The sequence below is a fragment of the Hyla sarda genome, chromosome 2, assembly GCF_029499605.1.
Source record: "Hyla sarda isolate aHylSar1 chromosome 2, aHylSar1.hap1, whole genome shotgun sequence".
Lineage (NCBI taxonomy): Eukaryota > Metazoa > Chordata > Amphibia > Anura > Hylidae > Hyla > Hyla sarda.
In genome coordinates this window covers 274,830,792-274,858,577 of record NC_079190.1, presented here as the reverse complement: position 1 = coordinate 274,858,577, position 27,786 = coordinate 274,830,792, and the positions used below count along the sequence as shown (strand labels likewise).

Sequence of the window (27,786 nt, the reverse complement as noted above, 5' to 3'; positions counted from 1 at the left end):
CTTACCTGCCTCCTCGGTGTTCGATCGACGAATGACTGCTCCGTGCCTGAGATCCAGGCAGGAGCAGTCAAGCTCCGATAACACTGATCACAGGCGTGTTAATACACGCCAGTGATCAGCATGAGAGATCAGTGTGTGCAGTGTTATAGGTCCCTATGGGACCTATAACACTGCAAAAAAAAAAGTTACAAAAAGTGTTAATAAAGGTCATTTAACCCCTTCCCTAATAAAAGTTTGAATCATCCCCCTTTTCCCATAAAAAAAATAAAACAGTGTAAATAAAAAAAATAATAAACATATGTGGTATTGCCGCGTGCGTAAATGTCTGAACTATAAAAATGTATCATTAATTAAGCCGTATGGTCAATGGCGTACGCGCAAAAAAATTCCAAAGTAAAAAAAAAAAAAGAGTCTTTTTGGTCACTTTTTATACCATTAAAAAAAGAATAAAAAGTGATTAAAAAGTCTGATCAAAACAAAAATCCTACTGATAAAAACTTCAGATCACGGCGCAAAAAATGAGTCCACATACCGCCCTGTACGTGGAAAAATAAAAAAGTTATAGGGGTCAGAAGATGACATTTTTAAATGTATACATTTTTCTGCATGTAGTTATGATTTTTTCCAGAAGAACGACAAAATCAAACCTATATAAGTAGGATATCATTTTAACCGTATGGACCTACAGATTAACGATAAGATGTCATTTTTACCGAAAAATGTACTACGTAGAAACGGAAACCCCCAAAATTTACAAAATTGCATTTTTTCTTCGATTTTGTCGCACAACTATTTTTTCCGTTTCGCCGTGCATTTTTGGGTAAAATGACTGATGTCACTGCAAAGTAGAATTGGTGACACAAAAAATAAGCCATAATATGGATTTTTAGGTGGAAAATTGAAAGGGTTATGATTTTTAAAAAGTAAGGAGGAAAGAACGAAAGTGCAAAAACGGAAAAACCCTGAGTCCTTAAGGGGTTAAAGGTTTTTTTTTTTTTTATCAACTGGTGCCAGAAAGTTAAACAGATTTGTAAATTACTTCTATTAAAAAATCTTTATCCTTCCAGTACTTGATAGCTGCTATATACAACAGACAACGTTCTTTTATTTTTGGATTTCTTTTTTGCCCACCATACTCTCTGCTGACACCTCTGTCCATATCAGGAACTGTCCAACTGTGCAAATCTTCATAGCAAACCTATGCTGCTCTGGACAGTTCCTGATATGGACACAGGTGTCAGCAGAGAGCACTGTGGACAGATAAAAAAAAGAAATCCAAAAAGAAAGGAACTTTCTCTGTAACATACAGCCACTAATAAGTACTGGAAGGATAAAGATGTTTTAATAGAAGTCATTTACAAATCTGTTTAACTTTCTGGCACCAGTTGATAAAAAAAAAGTTTTCCACCGGAGTACCCCTTTAAGGGGTTAAAGGAAATCTGTTGCTTATAACAAAAACCAAACTTTTGTTTTGGGTTTGAAAACACATCTGGAAAAGAAAAGAAAAAAGCCTGAGATTCGACGCATTAAAGAAATGTGTCCACAAATTCTGCTAGGAATCCAACCAGTGTATGTATGTGGAAATGTATGTGACACCTATGGCCTCTGCCTGTCTGCACAACGCTACAGGAGCCTTCTACGGCAGCGTTTCCCAACCAAGGTGCCTACAGCTTTTGCAAAACTACAACTCCCAGCATGCCCGGACAGCCGTCCGGACATGGTGGGAGTTGTAGTTTAGCAACAGCTGGAGGCTCTCTAATTGCGTAACATTGCTCTGCGGAACAGCCCGAGGTAAAAGTAGTGACGTCACGCCGTCAGCCCAAACCTCGCTTCCCCTCTATCGGCGCTCCATTGCTTCAGCCTGGACAAGATGTCTGCGCCCTTGTGAGCTGTGTCCCTGACCGCCGACTCAGGATGTTTGTGTTGCGGACAGCCCTGTATGAAGTCCTGGGCCGGGGCATCAGGTCGGGGCCCAGCCTGGTGTCGGCTGGAAGACAAGCAGCCAAGTGTCAGCCATGCTTCGGAGAGACAAGGTCGCTGGCGGCAAGTATGTGCAGATTCATACATGTATCACGTGGTCCTAGTGCCGTGAGGTTTACCCTTTACTATAAATGACAGGTCATGTGATCACTTTCTAATGGATGCTACCTGACTGTTCATAGATAACAATGAGTCTCTTGTGTTACAGGGACCAGCCTTCTCCACGTGTCCAGGACTTACGCCACAGTGAAATCCCATGGTCAGTATTGTAAGGTCCTGGAATATGTGGCCAGCCTTATCAGTCACCTGCACACATCCCCCTTTTATTGGGCTCGTCCCCTGTTCACACATTGGAATTTCCGTGCAGAATTCCGCATTGTAATTCTGCATGGAGATTCTGTTGAATTCTGATTTCCGTGTCCGTAGGTAGAATGAACCTGATCATTCTTTCTGCAGGCATCACATGGAATGCACTGCCATCTATGAGACAGAGTATGCCCGTGCGGTCTTAGTGCCGACATATTATGCCGGTGCCCACAGTCTCCGGAGTGTCTGCTCTGAGGTTTTCCATCCAGACATTCCGAAGTGTGAACGTAGCCTAATAGGGAGCGGGGATTGCTATAGAACCAGATTCACACTAGATGGATTTTCCTAAATAGAAGTCTCCTGAAATGTGGATTGCAAAATCCACAACCTGCCAATTTACAGTGAGTCTGTCACCTGCACTAACCTGCTGCTACAGGCTAAGGCTGTGTTTACGCTGTGAACATTTCCGGGCGGATATTCCGCAGACAGTGGGTGCAGGCAGAATGTGCTGGCGCTATGACCACTGGGGAATGTGCGGTCTTCATAGACGGTAATGTGTTTCCAAGCGGATATCACAGAAGGAATTGACGTGTCAGTTCTCTCTGCGGAAACTGGGATTGGAACTTGCACAGCAGATGTTTTCAGTGCAGAAATTCAGCCATGTGCATGGTGCAGCACATGCAGATTCCCACTGAAAACAAAGAATTTTTCTGCCGTGTTCCAGACATGTAGATGAATAATGGTTGCCCATAGCAACCAATTAGATGGCTTCTTTCATTTTTCACAGGCCACTTTAAACAATGAAAGAAGCGATCTGATTGGTTGCTATGGGCAACTGCACCACTCTTCTCCTACACATCTCCCCTTATGTGCTTAAGAGAAGAAAATGGGAATCTGTATCAAGTGGGCCAGCTGGACAGTGCCCCTGGGGGCTTGGGAATGCCATGCACTAAAAAAACTAATTTATGTGTACAGTAAAGTCTCCCTTAGCGGACACCTCAATAGCAAACAATTTTTTTTATTCCCTGGCATAGTCCCATAAGACCTCATGTATTTGCACCGTCCGAATAGCGGATACACCCATACAGAAAATTAGGCCTATCTGCTGGCCACCTTGCACCCTACTACACTAAAATGGACTCGCCTGCATGTGGGAATGGACTAGTCCGCTAAAGAGGTCAGCCGGTGTTTTACAGCCCGCTCCCTGTCACTTCATCCACACTACCCTTTCTCAGAGGGACGGGGACACAGTTTCTCCCCATCTCTCCGCTGCTTAGACAGACTGTGCTCAACCCGCACCCGCCCGCATATCTATCCCCCACCCACACCGCACATCTACCATCTGCCTGCTACCTTGCAATGAGGACATGCTGGGGGTTGTAGTCTTGAATCAGCTAATGGGTGGATGTACGGCACAGGCCGGTGGCAGAAAGGCTGGGAGATGTGCAGAGAAACTGTCCCTATCCCCCTGAAAGAGGGTAGCGGGGACACAGTCACATTAGAGAGAGGAGAGGGGATGTAGTAAGCATGGTACGGTAGGAAGGGAAGCAGTGCTGAAAGCTCAGTGTGCATGCAAACGCCAACAGTTGTGTGACGGAGGAAAACAAAAGCCAACCATGGCCCCCCTGCAAAAGCAATTGACTCTGATGAAGAAGGTGGACATTATTCGAAAAAATGAAGGTGCCAGCATAATAATCATTACTTTATTGTGTTTAATTACAGTACAAAATTATTTCTTTATTGCTTTTTATCATGTTTCATAGCTAATTACTAGAGATGAGCGAACTTACAGTAAATTCGATACGTCACAAACTTCTCGGCTCGGCAGTTGATGACTTATCCTGCATACATTAGTTCAGCTTTCAGGTGCTCCGGTGGGCTGGAGACTCTTTCCTAGGACTGTATCCACCTTTTCCAGCCCACTGGAGCACCTGAAAGCTGAACTCATTTATGCAGGATAAGTCATCAACTGCCGAGCCGAGAAGTTCGTGACGAATCGAATTTACTGTAAGTTTGCTCATCTCTACTAATTACGCTCTGGAGTGAGTATTCGGTAATTTAGAAAGATTGACCGGGTGCCCACTAACATGACAGGCTTGTGCACCAGTAGTAATTCTCAAATTTTTTACTAATTCAGTATTCCTAAACCAAAAACAAAGTCTATGGGGGAGCTCTATCAAAACCTGTGCAGAGGAAATGTTCACCAGTTGCCCAATCAGATCGCTTCTTTTACTTTTTAGAGGCCTTTTTAAAAATGAAAGAAGCAATCTGGTTGCTATGGGCAACTGGTAAACTTTTCTTCTGCACAGGCTTTGATAAATCTCCCCTATGAGCGTGTAGTTTGTTACACATTCACACATGGGATGCATTCACTTCTCATTTCATAAATGGCTGCTGTGGTATCCCTGCCAGACCCATTCCATGCCCCATTCATTTTCCTTCTGTATCTGGTTTATTGACTGGACTGAAAACCATGGTCCAAAAATTAGATCTGGTTGGAGAATTGAATCAAATGAATGGAGTACGATAGGGCTGGGCGGTATACTGGTTCATACCGAATACCAAATTTTTTGGGCTGCGTGATATGAATTTTCCCCCATACTGCAGTACCGGTTGGGCCCCTCCCCCTTGGGAATGTATTATCAGCCCAGCGCAGCACTGTCCCCACATCAGGGAACTAATCCTATGTTACCCGCCAGCGTTGTTCTGCCCCCCTTCCCCCAAATTATCAGCCCAGCGGGTACTACTCACAGATGTCACCTTCAAGCACTGCCCTCCTCTTTGTTGGGGGCCGCCGGCGATGGAACTCACTGTACGCCAGTGGTCTCCAACCTGCGGACCTCCAATTGTTGCAAAACTACAACTTCCAGCATGCTGGGAGTTGTAGTTTTGCAACAGCTGGAGGTCTGCAGGTTGGAGACCACTGCTGTACGCTGTATCCCTATGCCCGGGCTGCAAAAAGATACAGAAAATAAACTTTAAACTCGCCTACGGCCACACGCTGGGGACGGGAATGTCGGACGGCCGTCAGCCTATCACCGGCCGGAGCGATGTCCTGCCCCGGCCAGTGATAGGCTGAGCCCACTGTCATGTAAGAAGCCGGCCAGAGCTTCTTACATGACAGTCCGGGCATGCTGGCGTTGTAGTTTTGCAACAACTGGAGGTCCGCAGGTTGGAGACCACTGGAGTACAGTGAGTTCCATCGCCGGCGGCCCCCAACAAAGAGGAGGAGGGCAGTGCTTGAAGGTGATATCGGTGAGTAGTACCCCGCTGGGCTGATCACTGATTGGGGGGAACAGAACAGTGCTGGCGGGTCACATGATTTGGGGGGGGGTGTCGCCGAACACCGCGCGGGTCACATTATTGGGGCGGGGTGAAAATACCGTTATATACTGTGGAACCGCCGTAAGTTAAAAAAATACTGTGATACACATATTTGGTCATACCACCCAGCCCTAGAGTACGGCAGGGATACAGCATCAGCCAGAGTGAAAAAACAAGATGTACGTTTCTGCAACTGTACCTAGCATCCAAATGAAGTTTGTAGAAATCTATAGTCATGCTGAAAAAAGTTCCCCTTCAGATGTATAGAGGGCATTTTCAGTCGCCGAACTTCCATTACATTAATCATCACACAGGACTGTGGATAGGTGTCTGGTGGAACCCCACGAATGATGAAAGCAGGTGCCTCATGTCCCCTTCTAAATGGAGTGGCCACGTGCACTCATGCTCCATTTAAAGTCTATGGGACTAATAGAGATTGAAGCAGAGAACACATGACATCTGTTCTTATGATTGGTGGAAACCCCATCCTGTGGATTGGAGATGAGTGTTTTTGGGAAAATCTCTTTAATGTTTGTATGGGTTATCCAAATTTGTTGTTTGTTTCAGGAGAGCCAAGCCAGCTGGATGACTTGCCCCCTACAATGTTTAAGAAGGAGTATCTTGGTATAAAAAGTACAGAAGGGTAAGGTATTTCTAAGACCCCATTCATACAATGCAGTTTGATTTTATTGTTGGATGCCGCATTTGGTATTGTATTGAGGTGGTATTGTATATGGTATAGTACTAGGCCTTAAGGTCCCCTTTTTGTTTAACTGTGTGACCACACATACAGCCCTGTACTGCTTTTATTTTCTGTCTGAATTTACCTCATAGTTTACCTTAGTAATGCATTGTTTGAAGTATGTGTGGTATAGGATCATTTTTATCTGGAAGCTTGTTACATTTTGTGTATGTTTTATGTCTCACAATACCTTACAGGAAACTTTAAAGGAGTACAACTTTTTTTTTTCAATATGGACTTACCTCCTGCCACTCCCTGGGTGCCTCCAGTATTCTGCTTCCGGCCATCACAGCGTTCCCCTTTATTCTTCTTGTGGTAAACTCGTCACATTGTGGCTCAGCTAATCGCCAGTCACAGTGATAGGCTGAGTGGCAGTGTGATGTATTGAGCCCCGGCCCTGGTCTTCTTCCTGGTGCTTAGCCTATAACTGACGCTTAGCCTATAACTGGCCGAGGCAGGAAATTGATGCAGCCGGCGATTAGCTGAACCGCAGTGTGATGACACTGCCACAAGAATTAGTATTAAATAGCAGGATCCTGTTCCTTTAATGTCTGAGTTGCAATTGGTTCTACTGGAAAGCAACCCCATTTTTTATTGCCATTGGACCATAAAGTAGTACTCCAGAGAGAAAAATTCAAGTGAGCTGGTGTAGGAAAGTTATACACATTTTGTAGATGTCATTTATTAACAAAAAAAAAAAAGACTCAAGCCTTAAAGTACTTATCAGCTGTAGTATGCCTTGGGACAAGTCATGTAGTTCTTCCCAGTCCAACACAGGGCTCCCTGCTGCCAGAAACTGTCCAGACTCCCAGAGCAATTTTTATTTTAAATTATTTTTTTTAATAGAGGTAATGTACGAATCTGTACCAGTTGAAATTTTTTTTCAGTGGAATACTGCTTTACCGCTTTGGTGTATTAACAGTAGATGTAGCTGCCTTAGTCAGAACTGAACCCATGGTCATGGTGCTACAACATAGGCATTTGCATTTGGTTGCCCAGTGTGCCAATGTACACGTGAACATGAAACAGGCACACATGTAAGTTATTTCTTTCTGTTTACAATACTGCAGTGGGGAGGTTGACAAAAATGCATATGTATATTATATTTGGCATTGCCTCTTAATTTCTTGTTTCTGTTTAGGGTCGATGATGTTGTTAAGCGATTATTATCTTTGGATATGGCAAGTCAGGTCAGTATTGTGTTAAATAACCTATTAGTGTAATATACAATAGAATAATGCTTTAATTTAAGACTTTATTTATCACTGTATGTGGAAATAAAGTAATTTTTCCCACGTTTGTCTGTACACCAAGTGAACATGCGCAACATTTTTCAAAAAGGTGCACGTTCTTCATTTAGTGTGGTCATGGCTGCAGTGAGATTGCACAAAAAAACGTTAAATTGTCACATTTTATAAATTAGTCAAAGCAAATTGACTTTATCCTTCGTTTTGACTAAACAACAAAACTGCTGTGGAAGCAGAAAAACGCAACATTTTTGAGCAGATCGCACTGGTAGCTGATGCAACAAGTTAAATTGTGGCAAATTTTTACGCAAGTTCTCTACAGAACAAGCTTTAAAACTTGCTTAGACCTATAATTAATGTTGTTATTATTAACAATAATAATATTATTTAAAGGAGAACTGCAGCAATAGGGGATAAGTGTCTGATCGCGGGGGTAAGACCGCTGGGACCCCTGCGATCTCCCGCACGGAGACCTGGCACTGCCATGGCTCTGCGTGGCTAATGCTCGTGTCGTCGACCTTACTGAGGTCAACAGATATGCCCCCTACATCCAGCACTGTGGGAGAGGAGACACGAATGCTGCATCTCTGCCTCTCCCATAGAGATACATGGAGGGAGCGTATCTGCAGAGCCGGGGCCCCATACAGGAGATCAAAGGGGGGGTTCTCCCAGTGTTTGGACCCCCTGCGATCAGACACTTACTATAAAAGTAAGGGTATGTATAGCAAATAGTCGCATGGTTTTTGCCACTGAAACAAGGTTTATTTTCACGGCAAAGTGTCAGCATGTAAAACCCATGTAATTGCTTTAAAGGAGTACTGCAGCGATAGATAAACATATCCCCTATCTGCACATACCCTTTCTTTTGTAGATTCGCCTCTGATTTTGGCTATAAAATAGATCTTAAAAACTAAAATGTTTTTACAAATAGTTTTGTTAGAGGTGTTTCACATTGTGTCACTTTTGTTTTGTGAAAAGCATGTGAATCTCGGAAAGTCTGAATAGAAGGTAAAAAGCAACTATGTAGAAAGAATAAAAAGTGGTTTGGGTGCAATAGGAATATAAATGGTTGTTGGTTTGTCTTTTATTTTCCAGTCTGATAAACTGAAGATTAAAATTCAGCAGCTTGTGGATAAAGTAAGGAGGAGTCCTGATGACACTACGTCTACAGAAGTCCATAGTAAGTGTGAAGTACCAGTTGGGTATTTGTGAGAAGACGAAAAATTATAGGAGAATGGAATATAGAAAACGTGTTTAGTGTTGGTTCCAGAAGAATCTTAAAGGGGTTATCCAGGAAAAAACTTTTTTTTTATATATCAACTGGCTCCAGAAAGTTAAACAGATTTGTAAATTGCTTCTATTAAAAATATCTTAATCCTTTCAGTACTTATGAGCTGCTGAAGTTGAGTTGTTATTTTCTGTCTAAGTGCTTTCTGATGACACGTGTCTCGGGAACCGCCCAGTTTAGAAGTAAATCCCCATAGCAAACCTCTTCTACTCTGTGCAGTTCCCAAGACAAGCAGAGATGTCAGCAGAGAGCATTGTTGCCAGACAGAAAACAACAACTCAACTTCAGCAGCTGATAATTATTGAAAGGATTAAGATTTTTTTAATAGAAGAAATTTACAAATCTGTTTAACTTTCTGGAGTCAGTTGAAGTTTGTTTTCCTGGAATTCCCCTTGAATTCCCATTTTTTGCACATCTGACCACTTTCACTTTAAGCATTAATAACTCTGGAATGCTTTTACCTTTCATTCTGATTCCGAGATTGTTTTTTCGTGACATATTCTACTTTATATTAGTGGTAAAATTTTGTCAATACTTGCATCCTTTCTTGGTGAAAAATCCCAAAATTTGATGAAAAAATTGAAAATTTTGAATTTTTTTTTTACTTTGAAGCTCTCTGCTTACAAGGAAAATGAATATTCCAAATAAAGTATATATTGATTCACATATACAATATGTCTACTTTATGTTTGCATCATAAAATTGACATGTTTTTACTTTTGGAAGACATCAGAGGGCTTCAAAGTTCAGCAGCAATTTTCCAATTTTTCACAATTTTCAAGATCGAAATTTTTGAGGGACCAGTTCTGTTTTGAAGTGGATTTGAAGGGCCTTCATATTATAAATACCCCACAAATGACCCCATTATAAAAGCCGCACCACTCAAAGTATTCAAAATGACATTCAAAAGGTTTGTTAACCCTTTTAGATGTTTCACAGGAATAGCAGCAAATTGAAGGAGAAAATTAAAAATCTTCATTTTTTACACTCGCATGTTCTTGTAGACCCAGTTATTGAATTTTTACAAGGAGAGAAATCTTCCTAAAATGTGTAACCCAATTTCTGTCGAGTAAGAAAATACCTCATATGTGTATGTCAAGTGTTCGGCGGGCGCAGTAGAAGGCTCAGAAGGGAAGGAGCGACAGTGGGATTTTGGAGAGTGAGTTTTTCTGAAATGGTTTTTGGGGGGCATGTCACATTTAGGAAGCCCCTATGGTGCCAGAACAGCAAAAAAAAAAAAACACCCCACAGGTGTTTGACGACTTTTCGTTGGATGTGTAAATGATTTATTTTAATTTTTTTCACTAAAATGCTAGTTTTCCCTCAAATTAAAATTTTTTACAAGGGGTAATAGGACAAAATGCCCCCCAAAATTTTTAACCCCATCTCTTAGGAGTATGGAAATACCCCATGTGTGGACGTCAAGTGCTCCGCTGGCGAACTACAATGCTCAGAAGAGAAGGAGCGCCATTGAGCTTTTGGGAAAAAAATTTTTTGGAATGGAAGTCAGGGGCGTTTACAAAGCCCCCCGTATTGCCAGAACAGTGGACCCCCCCCCCCCCCCCACATGTGACCCCATTTTGGAAACTACACCCCTCACAGAATTTTAATAAGGGGTGCAGTGAGTATTTACACCCCACTGGCGTTTGACAGATCTTTGTAACAGTGGGCTGTGCAAATGAAAAATTACATTTCTCTATTGGCTCCATTGGGGGGACACAGACCGTGGGTGTATGCTGCTGTCTCTAGGAGGTATGGCAACAAAGAAGTCTGCTCCTCCCAGCAGGATATACCCGCCTCCAGGCCCTGAGGTAATGAGTTTTAAGCTTAGTGTCTAAGGAGGTGGACATGGTCTGGAGTTCTCTCCAGACCAGGTCTTATGTTTTTTTTTATTTTCCTAGTTTGGGAATGTGTTAGTTTTTTAATTCCATTTTCTTTCCTGTTATCAGGTGGGGACTCAGGAACTGCGGCTCACTGTTTCCCCATTGCGAGTAAGGGGGCACAGACATTGCGTATATGCGCTGTTAACCCCCTCTCGCCAACGGTCAGCACCTGGGTTTGTACCTCATGGGTCTGAGTATATCCCCCATATGTCCCTGCTCGCCTCGCTCGCACATGGTAGCCCGGCATGATGCAGGTGATAAAAGCTGGCTGAAGACTTCATGAGGTAAGTTCTGACTGAGGTGAGTATATTTCCCTTTCTCCTTAGGTGCAGATTTGCAACATCTGGAGACCCTCAGTTTTTGGCCCACCTTTCTCATGGGTCTAATGGGGCTGGCCTGGACAGGGGGTCCTTTATTACTGGGTGAGCAGTGGCAGTTTGGATGGGGCACAACTTTCTACACTTTTTTCTTATATATATGTATGTATGTATGTGTGTGTGGAATGACTGTGTGTGTTTTTTACATTGAAGCAGCTGACAGCCACGGCGTTCTTCTATGTGGGCGCTCTGAGCGCCGGCTTACTTTCACTTTCAGAAGCGACTGCTGCCGGCGGCGTCTAGTCCGCTCAGTTCCCCGCGAGCGCACATGCATTCGCATCTGCGCTCAGGGCAAGGAGCGGGCGCCATTACGGGGGTTCTTGTTAATACTTCGGCTTTAGCTCCGCCCACCCAGGGCCGCCGAAGCTTCTCTGGGTGCGAACTGTCCACCAATCAGCGCTGTGCGCGCGATTATGGTGGCAGGGGCCAATCAGCGGTGCCCCCTGCTCCTAACACGCCCCTCCCTTGCTATTGGCCGGCATTTCTCCTCTCTGACATCCTGGAGACCACCACGGGTTCGAGTCCCGGGGTGGGACAGAGTATTACAGTGTTGTGGTTTAATTTTTAAAATAGGTCTATTGTGGTCTACGGGGATCTCAAGACATGTGAAACAGTAAGATAAGCAGACTGTATCAGCAACACAGTGAGATGGAACACAGTCTTGGGTGAGAGAGGCCCAGAACGGCCTCCCTCTAAACAGTTAACTGGAGTTTTAACCACTCCTTTACTCTGTTAATACTGTAACTCTAAACTGTCTGGTTCTGCTGAACCACTTGTTCTGCCTGCTCCACTGCTCCCCCAGACCCCCCTGCTACTCTACCCCGGTTGTTCTTCAGACCCGGTGTGGGTTCGGCGGCCCCTCCAGCCTGGGTTCCCTCCCTCTCACAGTCTATATCCGACTTGGCTCAGGTCTCCCGTTATGTGGGACTGCCTTGGAGAGGCCCTCCCTACACCGGCCCTCCGGAGGGTCCCGCTCTCCCCCCTATTCTGATGCTCTCGCAGCATCATAGGGGTGTGTCATCTGACTCATCCCCCGAGTCTTCTGGAAGGCACGTGCTCTCCCCTCGCAGGCATCGCCCCATTACTCCGACCTGTAGCAAGCGTCGCTCCTCTAGAGAATGCTCCCAGGGTCGCCGCTCTGGCTCTCCAGACCCGCGTACCAGGTCCGTCTCTCTCTTCCAGGGCCGCCTCACACGTTCCCATTCACCTGGAGAACTTGTGGAAGAAGTTTCTGATTCGGCCTCCGACTCAGAGGACCGCACGGATGTGCCTAATGTGGTGTACTCAGTGGTTGCGGCCATAAGAGACACCTTCCATCTAAAGGACCCAGGAACTTCGGATGTGGCTCCAGAAGTCTCCTTTCTTTGTGCCCGACCAGCACTCAAGACTTTCAGCTCTCACGCTGAATTTTATGCCCTGCGCGTATCCGCCTGAAGTCACCCTGACAAGAAGTTTCAGGAAACGAAGAAGGTTCAAGCGCGGTATTCCTTCGCCAAGGACCTCATTGCTCAGTGGACCTCCTCTCCAACTGTGGATCCGCTGGTCTCCCGCCTCTCTAAGGCGCCTACCCGGCCGTTGGCTGATGCGGCTGCCTTCAAGAATCCAGCGGACATGAAGGTGGATATTTTGGCAATCTCTGCCCTTGAGGCAGCAGGTTCCTCCTGCTTTTGCTTCTGCCTGGGTGTCAAAGGCCCTTTTAGTATGGTCTTCCAACTCCGCCAGGGTAGTTTTCAAGATCCCTCTGGAGGATTTATTTAATCTAGCTCTCCGATGCTCCGCAGCCGGAGATTTTTTTTTCTGTGTTCTGCTTCCATGCGCAGCCACTGTGCTGCCTTTACCACAAGCTACCTGGTAGCCACCGTCCCTTCATGTGGCTTTAAGCCTGGAATGCGGACGCCACCTTCAGGAAGTGAGGCGACGGGCGGAAAAAGAGTTCTTTATTACCTCTGGTAAGACTCACAGAACCGCTTTCCATCGTAAGTTCTCCTTCCGGTTCTGCGGACCTTTTGGTACCAACAAAGGGTCCAGCCAGGCGCCTTCATGGGAAGAGGGCCCCTCTTTCCGATCCCATTCCTCCCGGAGGTCGGCTATCTGTTCCGGCCGTTTGGCGGCCCCATCAGGCACCCATAGGCCTTCCTCGGCCTGAAGGGTCGACCCCACCCGTCGACCTTTCTCGGGTGGTTGGTCGCCTCTTACCCTCCGGGATGCCTGGACATGCAGCTTCAGGGGAAAGTTTTTGAGGTTTATTCCAACCTCTCTGTGGTCTCCAAGAAAGTCTTGGTTCTCGAGTATCTCAGCCAGCATCTTGCGTTTCCATCCCGAATGGAGTCTCTCCGTTCGGTGCTGGCATCCATGGTTCAAGGGGAGTTTTCTTTCCTCGGTGGACATCAAGGATGCCTGCCTCCACTTCTCATTGTTTCCCGGTCATCAGCGGTACCTCCGCTCTGCAGTTCCGGACGGTCATTTTCTATTGTGGCTATCCATTTCGGTCTGGCCACTTCTCCGCGGACCTTTACCAAAGTCCTGGCGCCTGTGATAGCCTTTTTACGGACAACAGTTGTTTCCGTGATTCCTTATTTGGACTACCTCCTGACCTGAGCTCCAGCCAGGACCCAGATCCTGGAGAGTCTTAGTCTCAACCTCCAGACCTTGTCTCACTTCGGTTGGATGGTCATTTGGGACAAGCCCAACCGCTCTCCTGGGGCTCCAGTTCTATGGGGCCTCTGCCCGCTTTAGACTCCGCTGACTCTTTTCAAGAGTCTGATGACTTCGGCTCCCTGCTCCAGTTTCCATTCGCTTTTACATGGATGTCCTGGGTCGATTGGCGGTGGCCGTGGAGGCCGTTCCATTTGCCCAGTTTCATCACCGACCTCTTCAACTGGTGATTTTCTTCCGGTGTGACAGGTCTCCATTGTCTCTCGGCCGCAGGATCGTTCTCTCTCGTCAGTCTTGTCAGTCCCTTCTATGGTGGCTTCCTTTTCCCCCTCATTTTTTTCAGGGGTGTTCCTTCCTGTCCATTCCTGCCAGTCTGTCAGGCTGGGGAGGTGTTTTCAGGGACCGCCCGGTCTGGGGTCTTGGCCCCCCAAGAAGCCTTTTCCCCTTCAACATTTTGGGGCTTAGGACAATTCTTTCTTTACTTGCTTCTTGGGAATTTCCTATCTCAGTTATCTTCAGTCTGGCCGTCCCTGGGATGTGATCTTCTCGGCCGGTCCTCAGTCGTCCAAAGCCACTGGTCCCTACATCCAGGGGTGTTTGCTGTGATCTGCAACCCCTGGGGCGCTCCAGACGTGGACCTCTGCTTGTCCCGCCACAACCGAAGCGTTCCTCTCTCTTGGTCGAGCCTTGCCCTACCTTGTCTATTTGGTGGTCGGGCTTTGCCCTACCTTATCAGTTTCCTCCCTTTCTTCTCTTTTCGGGGTCCTGAGAAAACTCTCAGTGGGATGTTTCCGCCATTCTAGTGGCCCAGCCTGGGCCCGGCGGGCGTGGTACGTCGTCATGGTCAGGCTCCTGAACGACTTAACGTTGCGTCTTCCCTATCGTCCAGACCTCCTATCTCAGGTCTCCGGTTTTGAGAGCCGCGGTTTCTCTTCCCAAATCATTCATTAGCACCATGCTCAGGGCTCGTAAGTCCTCCTCGGCAACAATTTACCACCGTACCTGGCGGTCTTATTTTAGTTGATGTGAAGCTCAGGTCTTGTGTCCTGTTACCTTTTCGGTTTCCAGTCTTCTCTCTTTCTTGCAGTCGGGATTGGAACTGGGGTTGTCTCTCAGTTCCCTTAAGGGTCAGTTTTCGGCCCTTTCTATTCTTTTCCAGCCTCCTCTGGCTTCTAATTCTCATGTCCGTACCTTCCTTCAAGGAGTGGCGCATGCTGCCCCTCCTTATCGGTCACCTTCTCCCCCTTGGGACTTGAATCTGGTTCTGGGGGTACTCCAAGGTGAACCTTTTGAACCCCTTGGGGAGGTGTCCCTGCACCTCCTTTCTTGGAAAGTGGCGTTTTCTTGTTGTTATCACCTCCATTCGGAGAGTGTCTGAATTGGCAGCTCTCTCCTGCCGTTCTCTGTTTCTGGTGCTTCACCAGGACAAAAGGTTGTTTCGACCTTTCATCTTAATGAGGACATTGTTCTTCCGTACTTTTGTCCCGTTCCTTCTCATTTTAGGGATCATTTACTCCACAAACTGTTATTCCTTTTTTGTCCTTACGGAAGGTCGTTGTAAGGGACAACCTTCTTCCAAGGTTACCACTTCTCTGTGGATCCGGTCTGCCATTTCGGAAGCCTATCGCTGTAGGGGGAAGATTCCTCCCTGCAGGGTTGTGGCTCATTTTACCCATTTCTGTTGGGGCATCCTGGGCTCTCCAGAACAAAGCCTTGGCCTCGCAGATTGCAAGGAGGCTACTTGGTCATCTTTGCACACTTTCTCGAGGTTCTACCGGGTTCATACCTTCGCATCGGCTGATGCTAGTCTGGGCCGTTAACTGCTGCAGGCGGCAGTGGAACAGCCGTCTGCCTCACTGATTATCTGCCCACCCAATGGACGGCTTTGGTACGTCCAACGGTCTGTGTCCTCCAATGGAGCCAATAGAGAAAAGGAGATTTTTTAACACTTACCGTAAAATCTCTTTCTCGAAGGATCCATTGGGGGACACAGCTCCCACCCTTTTGGGTTTCTCTTTGTTTCTCTGTCCGAGGGAGTGTTCAGTTATATCTTTTCTTCTGGTTCTCGGACAGTTCGTGTTTTTTTCCTTGACCTGTCGGTCCTCTCCTATTTCTCTGGTACTAAAACTGATTACCTCAGGGCCTGGAGGCTGGTATATCCTGCTGGGAGGAGCTGACTTCTTTGTTGCCATAGTGTCAAACCTCCTAGAGACAGCAGCATACACCCACGGTCTGTGTCCCCCAATGGATCCTTCGAGAAAGAGATTTTACGGTAAGTGTTAAAAAATCTCTTTTTCATTTTCACGGACCACTGTTCCAAAAATCTGTCAGACACCTGTGGGACGTAAATGCTCACTGTACCCCTTATTACATTACATGAGGGGTGTAGTTTCCAAAATGGGGTCACATGTGGGTATTTCTTTTTTTGCTTTTATGTCAGAACCGCTGTAAAATCAGCCACCCCTGTGCAAATCACCAATTTAGGCCTCAAATGTACATAAAAAGTATGGGGCCACACCAGCATGTTAGTGTGACATATTTTTTTTTCACACTAACAAGCTGGTGTAGCCCCCAACTTTTCCTTTTCATAAGGGGTAAAAGGAGAAAAAGCCCCCCAAAATTTGTAGTGCAATTTCTCCCGAGTACGGAAATACCCCATATGTGGCCCTAAACGGTTTCCTTGAAATACGACAGGGCTCCAAAGTGAGAGAGCGCCATGCGCATTTGAGGACTAAATTAGGGATTGCATAGGGGTGGACATAGGGGTATTCTACGCCAGTGATTCCCAAACAGAGTGCCTCCAGCTGTTGCTAAATCCCCAGCATGCCTGGACACTCAGTGGCTGTCCGGAAATGCTGGGAGTTGTTATTTTGCAACAGCTGGAGGTTCTGTTTTGGAAACACTGCCATACAATACGTTTAAAATTTTTATTGGAGGGGACAGTGTACGGGGGTGTATATGTTGTGTTTTACCCTTTTATTATGTGTTAGTGTAGTGTAGTGTTTTTAGGGTACATTCGCACTGTCGTGTTACGGTCAGTTTCCTGGTAGGAGTTTGCGCTGCGGCGAAAAATTTGTCGCAGCCCAAACTTGAAGCAGGAAACTTACTGTAATCCTGCCCGTGTGAATGTACCCTGTACGTTCACCTGGGGGGGGCAAACCTCCAGCTGTTTCAAAACTACAACTCCCAGCATGTACTGACAGACCGTGCATGCTGGGAGTTGTACTTTTGCAACAGCTGGAGGCACACTGGTTGGAAAACCTTCAGTTAGGTTCTGTTAACTAACTCAGTATTTTCCAACCAGTGTGCCTCCAGCTGTTGCCAAGCTACAACTCCCAGCATGTACTGATCGCCAAAGGGCATGCTGGGAGATGTAGTTATGCAATAGCTGGAGGTACGCAACTACAACTCCCAGCATGCCGAGACAGCTGTTTGGGCATGCTGGGATTTGCAGTTTTGCAACATCTGGAGGGCTACAGTTTTAGAGAACACTGCAAAGTGATCTCCAAACTGTGGTCCTCCAGCTGTTGGAAAACTACAAATCCAGCGGGCATGCTAGGAGTTGTAGTTTTGCAAGATCTGGAGGAATACAGTTTAGAGATCACTGTATAGTGGTCTCTAACTGTAGCCCTTCAGCTGTTGCAAAACTACATATTCCAGCATGCCCAAACAGCTGTCTGGGCATGCTGGGAGTTGTAGTTTTGCAACATCTGAAGGGCTACAGTTAGAGACCACTGTATAATGGTCTCAAACTGTACCCTCCAGATGTTGCTAGGCAACTAACCAGCTTCCGTCGGATCCAGCCGCACATCATCGCCGCCCGTCGATCTCCGTCGCCCGCTGCCTCTGACGTCCACCCGGATCGGTAAGTGGATCTTCGGCGCTGGTCCTCTGTCATTTCCCCGTTCTGCCCCGCCTATTGTGAGCAGGACGGGGAAAACTAAAGTTAACCCCACCGCCCCGATCTGCTATTGGTGGTCGTGTCTAGACCACCAATAGCAGGGATAGGAGGGGTGGCACCCCTGCCACCTCACTCCTATCCCTTCAGGGGGATCGTGGGTGTCTTAGACAACCGCGATCTCCCTTATATTCCGGTCACCATAGACCCTTAATGACCCGGAATCGCGCAAATCGCAAGTGTGAATTCACTTGCGATTTGCCGCGATTGCCGACATGGGGGGGTCTAATGACTTTTCAGCAGGCATCCCGGTCCGATCCCCGCCCGGCGGGGACCTGAATTCTCCATGACGTACGCGTACTTCATGGGCCCTTAAGTACCAGGGTGTCATGATGTACCCATACGTCAAGGGTCCTTAAGGGGTTAATCCTGCACTCCTTACTTCATACATAAAATTATCACTTTTATTTACTCTCAAAGGAAAACGGTCATCTGTTCACCCACACTTAAAGGGGTACTCCGCCCCTAGACATCTTATCCCCCTATCAAAAGGATAGGGGATAAGATGTCAGATCGCCGGGGTCCCGCTGCTGGGGACCCCTGTGATCTCGGCTGCCCCACCCCGCTATCATTGCAGACTCGCTCCGTGCGTAATGACAGGCAATACAGGGGCCGGAGCACAGTTACGTCACGGCTCCGCCCCCTCATGCCAGATCGGCCCACCCCCTCAATACAAGTCTATGGGAGGGGGAGTGGCAGACCTCACACCCCCCTCCAATAGACTTGCATTAAGGGGGCTGACCGTGATGTCACTAGGGGGCGGAGCCGTGATGTAACGCTGCTCCTGCCCCTGTATCGTCAGTCATTACGCACAGAGCAAGTTTGCTCTGTGCAGTAATGATAGCGGTGTGCTGCAGCGGAGATCCCGGGGGTCCCCAGCAGTGGGACCCCGGCGATCTGACATCTTATCCCCTATCCTTTGGATGGGGGATAAAATGTCTAGGGGCGGAGTACCCCTTTAACCCAATACACTGGGTTATAATATTGATGAAAAGGAGACTGATCAAGGCCAGAATGGCATGGCGAGGATGCTGGGGACCACCTTTTAAATCCCCATTGCCGGACAGTGTTTTACTCATTCTAAATGATACATCATTGGAATATTTAGCACGTGTATTCGAGAATTAACCATTATTTGTAAAATTCTGTCTTATTATTTTCTGTGAAATTTGCATAACATGGCAGAAAAAAAAAGCTAATTTAAAAAAGGATAATCCATAAGATTGGCAGTCATGAATGTACTTATGTCTTGTGTAACTTTCTTACAGTAATTTCTGGTATTAGCAGGAGTCACGCAATTTCCCTTTTCCTTGATTGTGTGAAATAATTTCAACACCTTTCCAGTTTCAGAAAAAGTCAAAGTTTTTTAGACTCTTGCAAGTTAGAATAAAAAAAGAAAACGGGTGTCGGGTAGATCAGTGTCCTCTAAACGGTGATCTCTTTAGTATGGCCCACTTAAAAGAAAAGCAATTAAGTAAATTGCTTATTTCTTCCTATGTTCTATTTTCAGTTGCTGCTTTAACAGCTAGGATCGAAAATTTTAGGGAGCATATTCGAAATCATCCAAAGGTAAGACCATTCAAGTGGTTATTTGTTTATTTCTCTCAGAAATCTTATCAGTGCAGTGTCTAAAAAAAGAATTGTCATATGCTATGGCCGACAGAATTTGTCCTGTGTATTGCATCCATAGAATTCAGAGCCTCCATTGGTAGCTATGATGTATTTGAATGTTGTGCTGTTCTTGCAATCAAAAGTATTGGCACCACAACATAACCTGAAGTACCCCCTTTGTTAGAAGTCTGTGGAATATGTTGTCATTGGCATCCATTATGTGACAGGTCTGACTTTGCTGTCACATTTTTCATCAGAATGGAAACCATGAAAGTGATGTAAACAGGCAAAGTATTGGGTTAAATGTGCCTTCAAGTCATGTGACACCCAGAAATAACATGCACACTATGTGACCCTTGTCAATGTTACCACTGCCCAGGTATTTAACAGGTGAATAAAAATAATTTATAAATTTATAAATATTAAATTGTATTTTTTTTTGTGTTAAACATAACCTTAACCCCTTAAGGACTCAGGGCGTACCTGTACGTCCTGTGTCCTGCTAACAGGGTTTAAACTGTTCTCACAAGTGGAGAACGGTTTATACCCCGTGGGTCCCGGTTGCTACAAGCAACAAGGACCCATAGCTAATGCCAGGCACCGCCGATCGGGCTGATGCCCGGCATTAACCCTTTAGACGCCGCGATCAAAGTTGATTGTGGCGTCTAAACTGAAAGTGAAACTGTCCCGGCTGGCACTATCGCCACAGAATCGTGATGTCCCGATCAGCTTACTGGAGGACAGGAGGGTCCTCACCTGCCTCCTCGTCGTCTGATCGGCGATCTGCTGCTCCATGCCTGAGAGCAGCAGAGCACCGGTAATACTGATTAATGCTGTGCTATGGCATAGCATTGAAAAGTGTATGCAATCAGAAGTATAGTATAGCCCCCTAAGGGGGCTAAAAAAAAAGGTGAAAAGTGTTAAAAAAAAATAAATAAGAGAATACATGTGAATAAGTCCACACCCCCCCCCCCCCCCCCCCCCGGCCCCCCAAAAAAATAAAAGTTGAAATCGGTATGAATGCAGCCTTTACTAATACCTTTTCACATGTACAAATGCCATGTTACAGATCCAAAGGCTATACTATTGTATTGTGCGGACATGGGTCAACTGCACTAATATATGAAGGTTAAGGAAGCAAAATATTAAATATTGTAATTGTATATTGTAAACAAATGAATTGCATATAAAATGTAAAATACCCCATTAATTCAGAAAGTTGTATTTAATTAAAACTACCACCCCAATATATAGAACATACTAATAAAGTGTTATCATAAATGGTCTTGGCTTCAGCATGCTTTTGCAAAATAAACTCTTGACAGGAAGTTGTGTAGTTCTTTCATTTTCAATGTAGTGTTGTCTTTCTGGCTACTACCTCTTTCCAATGACAACTGCTCCTCATCCTCTGCTGTCTCAGGAGGTGTGGTTAGATCTTGTCACGGAACTCTAGCCCCACCCCTGGAGTGATGTCACCACTTTTGATAAGCCTCTGCAGCTTACATTACCATCTCTGTCATATACACATATATATCTTTATTGGGCCATTTGGGGAAGAATGAGGTGTGTTTACAACATGATGCCTTGTGTGACCAATGCCACGGGCAGTGTTGCATAAGGTTCTACAACCTCACTGATTGCGTGATAGTCTGCTGTGAAATGAGATGTTCCGTCACAACTCTGGGCAGAGAAATGCAAAGTGCTGTTGGAGGACTGTGATGAAGAGCTGAGGGAATGCAATGCATTCTGGGAATTGTAGTGCTGAGCTAAATAGTTGTAAATGTGGTCCATAGGTTTAAATGGTAACATTTGGCTGCCTGCACTCGCTACTAGAAGAGCAGGATAGTGCAAGTAGACTTTCATGGTTGACAGTATGCACCAAGATCCCCCTCTATCTTTAATGGCGGCAACTTGCATGTTATGTTTTAAATCCATGTCCATGCAGAGAATTTGGCACTATGTTTCAGGAACAGAGTGCCCAGACAACTATAAAGATATAGGGGGAGACTTATCAAAGCCTGTGCAGAGGAACCAGATGCCCATAGCAACCAATCAGATTATTTCTTTTACTTTTCATAGGCGATCTGATTGGTTGCTATGGGCATCTCCCCCTTAGTGAGAAGTAAGCACAGACTTTTTGCACCTGAAAGCAATCTGCTAAAAGTTAGCTTTTTGATGTAATTTTAGTACTTTAGCCTCAGTGCATCAACGTGTTTTGTTGATGTGTAGTTTATGCCCCAATGTGTTTTATTGTTGTTTGGTTCAAGTAGAATTATCTGATTTGTTCTTTTATTATACTATTGATCTTTTTTTTTTTTTTTTCTTAGGATAAAGCAAACAAGAGGCGAATGCTAATGTCAATAGATCGGAGGAAGAAGATGTTAAAGTTCCTGCGTCGCACTCGCTATGATACTTTTGAGCATGTATGCACTCAACTTGGCATTGAATATACTTTCCCTCCAGAATACTACAGACGGGTAACAAAAAGATGGAAAGCAAAGAAAGCATTCTGTTTGCAGGTATGCCTTTTCTTGTGCACATTTTTTTATGCTCCTAGGATGTACAAATACTGGTTCATGTTGTCAAAAGCAATGTACACACTTTTTCAACTAATTTATTTCTATTGTTTCAGGCCGACTTTGCACAAAACCACACCCTGTCCACTTGCCCAACTTGATGGATAAAGTAAAATTGCATAATTTTGTGCAAAGTGGGTGCATAACCTGTCCAAGACACAGACCGTACATCCTGGGACTTAAGATGTCTTAGCGCTGGAGTACCCCTTTATCCCCTATCCAAAGGGGACCCCGTGATCTTCCACGCTGCACCCAGTTAGAATCAGCGGTCACGCCCCCTCCATAGGCTTGCATTGATCGCCAGTAATCGGGCCCGGAGCGAGCACGCTCCGGGGGCTGATTCTAACTGGGTGCAGCATGGAAGATCACGGGGGGTCCCCAGCGTCAGGACCCCCGCGATCAGGCATCTTATCCCCTATCCTTTGGATAGGGGATAAGATGTCTTAGCGCTGGAGTACCCCTTTAAGGACCAAGGGAGTACCTGTATGAACTGGTCCCGTTAACGGAGTTTAAACTGTTCTCACGAGCGGAGAACGGGTTAAATCTAGTGGGTCCCGGTTGCTACAGGCAGCCAACGGCTAATGTTGGGCACCGCCAGTGGAGCTGATCGGGACCCGCAATGTCGCCACGGATGTCCCGATCAGCTGAGTGAACACCAGGAGGGTCCTCTCCTGCCTCCTCGTTGTCTGATCGGCGATCAGCTGCTCCAAGCTTAACTCCTTGGGGACGGAGGGCGTATCCATACGCCCTCCGTATTTCCGATCACTGCCGCTCGCCGGGCGGTGATCGGACCGGGATGCCTGCTTAAATCTATCAGCAGGCATCCCGTGGCAATGCCTAGGTGGGTCATGAGACCCCCCCATGTCGGCGATCGCAGCAAATCGCAGGTCAATTCAGTCAAATCAGGTCACTGGTGACCCGATCTCCTGGAAAATAAGCGTGATCGGAGCTGTCAGAGACAGCTCCGACCAGCCTAAAGGATAGGAGCGAGGTGGCAGTGTTGCCACCCCCTCCTATCCCCTGCCATTGGTCGGTCAGGCTGACCTCCAATGGCAGGAGGGGGGTGGGGGGTTAGAGTTCATTTCCCCCCGCTCTGCCCACCGATCGAAGTCGGTACAGAGCGGGGGGAACACAGGCGGCGAGGGGGGGGGGGACACATGGCCCGTCTCCAAACTGTAGCCCTCCAGATGTTGCAAAACTACAACTCCCAGCATGGCCAGACAGTCAGGGATGCTGGGCATGTAGTTCTGCAATATCTGGCCCTTCAGATGTTGCAGAACTACAACTCCCAGCATGCCACTACTTAGCGGTCTCCAAACTGTTCTTCCCCAGTTGTTGCATAACTACAACTCCTAGCATGCCCAGACTGTCCAGGCATGCTGGGAATTGTAGTTCTGCAACATCTGAAGGGCCAGATATTGCAGAACTACATGCCTAGCATCCCTGACTGTCTGGCCGTGCTGGGAATTGTAGTTTTGCAACAGCTGTAGGCACACTGGTTGGGAAACGCTGAGCTAGAGTCTGTTTCCTAACTCAGTGATTCCAACCCGTGTGCCTCCAGCTGTTGCAAAACTACAACTCCCAGAGTGATCTGGCAGACCGTACATGCTGGGAGTTGTAGTCTTGCATCAGCTGGAGGCACATGGGTTGGAATCACTGAGCTAGAGTCTGTTTTCTAACTCAGTGGTTCCCCACCAGTGTGCCTACAGCTGTTGTAAAACTACAACTCCCAGCATGTACGGTCTGTCAGTGCGTTCTGGGAGTTGTCATTTTGCCACAGCTGAATGTACAAGGTACATTCACGCGGGCGGGTTTACAGTGGGTTTCCTTCAAGGAAACTTACTGTGAACCCTGCCTGTGTGAATGTACCCTAAAAACATTACACTACTCTAACAAATAATAAAAAGTAAAACACTACACATACACACCCTTACGAATTGCAAAAAATGCTCCCGTCCTTAGGGTTATAATGGACTCCGTCCCCAAGGAGTTAAAGGGGTACTCTGCCCCTAGACATCTTATCCCCTATCCAAAGGATAAAGAATAAGATGTCAGATTGCCGAGCGGGGTCCCGCTGTTGGGGACCCCTGGGATCTCCGCTGCGGCACCTCGCTATCATTACTGCACAGAGCATGCTCGCTCTGTGCGTAACGACCGGCGATACAGGGGCCGAAGCATCGTTACGTCACCGCTCCACCCCCCTTGTGACGTCACGGCCCACCCCCTCAATGCAAGTCTATGGGAGGGGGCGTGGCGGCCATCACGCCCCCTCCTATAGACTTGTATTGAGGGGGCAGGACGTGACACGAGGGGGCGGAGCGGTGACGTAACGATGCTTAGGCCCCTGTAACGCCGGTCATTACACACAGAGAGAGTTTGCTCTGTGTAGTAGTGATAGCGGGTGCCGCATCGGAGATCCCAGGGGTCCTCAACAGCGATCTGACATCTTATCCCCTACCCCTTTAAGTTTAAATCACCCCCCCCCCCATTTTTTTAATGAAATAATGTAATAAAAATAATCACATGTGATATTACCACGTGCGTAAATGTCCGAACCATTAAAATATAAGGTTAGCTAAACCGCATGGTCAATGGCTTACACGTAAAAAAAAAAAAAATACCAAACTCCAAAGTTGTGCATTTTTGGTCACTTCATATACCATAAAAAACAAATATATAAAAAGCGATAAAAAAAAGTCCCATCAAAACAAAAATGGTACCGATAAAAACTACAGACCACGGCGCAAAAAATGAGCCCTCATATAGCCCCGTATGCGGAAAAATAAAAAAAAGTTATGGGGATCAGAAGATGACCATTTTAAACCTACTAATAGTGGTGCATGTAGTTATAATTTTTTTAAAGTAGTAAAATAAAATAAAAATTACATAAATTGGGTATCCTTATAAAGATAAGGTGTCATTTTTACCAACATTTGCACTGTGTAGAAAGGGAAGCCCTCAAAAAGTAACAAAATGGCGTTTTTTCCCAGAGATGTCTGTGGCCATAAACCCCTTAACGACCACGGACGTATATTTATGTCCGTGGCCGGCTCCCGCGATATAACATGCGGTGACCGTATGTCATATCGGGTCGGTCCTGATATGAAGCAGGGACCCGGGGCTAATAGCGCGCGGCAGCAATCGCGGTGCCGCGCACTATTAACCATTTAGATGCGGCGTCCAAAGTTGAACGCCGCGTCTAAAACAAAAGTAAAACCTTCCCGGCTGCTCAGTGGGGTCACTCACCTTCCTCTGACGCGTCCGATCGGCGATTGATTGCTCCAAGCCTGAGATTCAGGCTTGAGCAATTGACCATCGATAACACTGATCAATGCAAAGCCATGGCTTTGCAGTGAACAGTGCTGGCAATCAATCAGTGTATGCAATGTTATAGCTGCCTATGGAGGCTATAACGTTGCAAAAAAAAAAGTTAATTAATGTGATTTAGCCCTTTCCCTAATAAAAGCCCTAATAAGATGTAAATAAAAATAAACATGTGGTTTCGTTGGTGCGTAAAAAATATAATTAATTAAACCGCAGGGTCAATGGTGTAAATGCATAAAAATTCCAAAATAGCGTATTTTTGGTCACTTCTTATATGATGAAAAAATTAATAAAAAGCGATAACAAAGTCCGATCTATACAAAAATGGTAACGATAAAAACTTCAGATCACGGCGCAAAATAAGAGCCCTCATACCGCCCCATACATTGAAAATAAAGTTATAGGGGTCAGAATATGACAATTTTAGACGTATAAATTTTGCTGCATGTAGTTATGATTTTTTCCAGAAGTATGACAAAATGAAACCTATATAAGTAGGGTATCAGTTTAACCGTATGGACCTACAGAATAAAGATTAGGTGTCATTTTTAACAAAAAATGTACTGCGTAGAAATGGAAGCCCCCAAAAGTTCCAAAATTGTGTTTTTTCTTCAATTTCGTCGCACAATGATTTTATTTATTTTTTTCCCTTTCGCCGTAGATTTATGGGTAAAATGACTGATGTCATTACAAAGTAGAATTGGTGGCGCAAAAAATTATCCATTATATGGATTTATAGGTGCAAAATTGAAAGGGTTATGATTTTTAAAAGGTGAATAGGAAAAAACAAAAGTGGAAAAACCTGTGGTCCTTAAGGGGTTAAGCACCTGTGCTCTTCGCAAATATAGTGATGTAGGAGGCTGTATAGGTCTGTGCATGATCCACATTGTCGCTAGGTTTGAACTAAACATTGTGGCTAAGAAAAGAGGATAAGGCTGGGTCCACACTACGTTTTGTCCCATACGGGAGCGCATACGGCAGGAGGGAGCTAAAAGCTCGCGCTCCCGTATGTAACCGTATGCGCTCCCGTATGTCATTCATTTCAATGAGCCGACCGGAGTATATCATATTGCTGCATTTTGTAGATTTTCTATCTACCAAGCTAGATTTACATTCGCACAAGGATGGGAAGGAATCCCTTCCTTGGCTCTAAATATACAGCTTCTTCATAGATCCATATCATGCTTATGTAAAATTGACCTAACCCCTGTTGTGGATAGGCGGTGAACACATGAGGGGAGTTCTTGCTTTGAATACTAGTATAAGGTGGGCCTGCTGTAAATATTGAACTGTTGGGAGAGTTGAGGAGGGGTACTGTTTGTAAAAAAGTAAAATTCTTATTTTGGCCTCTTGAATTCTCACAAATATGATTCTCTTCATATTTCAGGTATTTAAAGCAAAGAAACTGAAGGAAAATGAACTCTCCCAAAAGAAGAAGCTTGTTCGTAAAGCAAATCCTCCCCTTTATGTTTTTCCTCAACCAAAAAACTCTGTCTGAAATCACATGTCGCTATTATTGTGATAGATAAAATATTCCTACTGTTTAAGACCAAGAGATTACAGAATAAAGCTCTGCTTATCATGCTAAATGAAATCATTGAGTTTTATCCTCTGGATACATATTGACATAAATGTCTACAATGAATAAACATTTTGCAGCATACCAGATAACTGTATTTGACTTTTGGTTACTGATAATAATTAGAGATGAGCGAATCGAATCTGATATCCGAATTCGTTACAAATTTAAAGGGTACCTCTCATCAAATAAACTTTTGATATATTTTAGATTAATGAATGTTGAATAACTTTCCAATAGCATGTTAATGAAAAATTCGCTTCTTTCTATTGTATTTTTCCCGATCAGTCCTGTCAGCAAGCATTTCTGACTCATGCTGAACAGGCTGTGAACAAAGCAGACTGGCAGCTCGTAGTGTTTAGGACTCCAGCATGAGTCTGAAATGCTTGCTGCCAGGACTGGTAGGGAGACCCCTAGTGGTCATTTCTTCAAAGTGGAAAATTAAATAGAAAGAAGCATATTTTTTAATAATATGCAATTGTAAAGTTATTATGCATACATTAATCTATAATATATATTTTTTGATGAGAGGTACCCTTTAACCCCTTAAGAACCAGGCCATTTTACACCTTAAGGACCAGAGCGTTTTTTGCAATTCTGACCACTGTCACTTTAAACATTAAAAACTCTGGAATGCTTTTAGTTATCATTCTGCTTCCGAGATTGTTTTTTCGTGACATATTCTACTTTAACTTAGTGGTAAAATTTTATGGTAACTTGCATCCTTTCTTGGTGAAAAATCCCAAAATTTGATGAAAAAATTTTTTTCTAACTTTGAAGCTCTCTGCTTGTAAGGAAAATGGATATTCAAAATAAAAAATGTTTTGGTTCATATATACAATATGTCTACTTTATGTTTGCATCATAAAATTTATGAGTTTTTACTTTTGGAAGACACCAGAGGGCTTCAAAGTTCAGCAGCAATTTTGAAATTTT

General features: G+C 45.2%; 1 protein-coding gene across 1 annotated transcript; it reads left to right on the top strand.

The window, feature by feature from the left end:
- The first annotated feature begins 1,622 nt into the window (after positions 1-1,622).
- MRPS15 (mitochondrial ribosomal protein S15) lies at positions 1,623-27,610 on the top strand. The gene is made up of 8 exons (XM_056557145.1): positions 1,623-2,047; positions 2,189-2,239; positions 6,178-6,253; positions 7,494-7,542; positions 8,695-8,779; positions 19,271-19,329; positions 21,699-21,890; positions 26,659-27,610. The coding sequence occupies exons 1-8, from the start codon at positions 1,915-1,917 to the stop codon at positions 26,767-26,769; spliced, it is 756 nt and encodes a 251-aa protein (XP_056413120.1). The 5' UTR covers positions 1,623-1,914; the 3' UTR covers positions 26,770-27,610.
- The last annotated feature ends 176 nt before the right edge of the window (positions 27,611-27,786 follow it).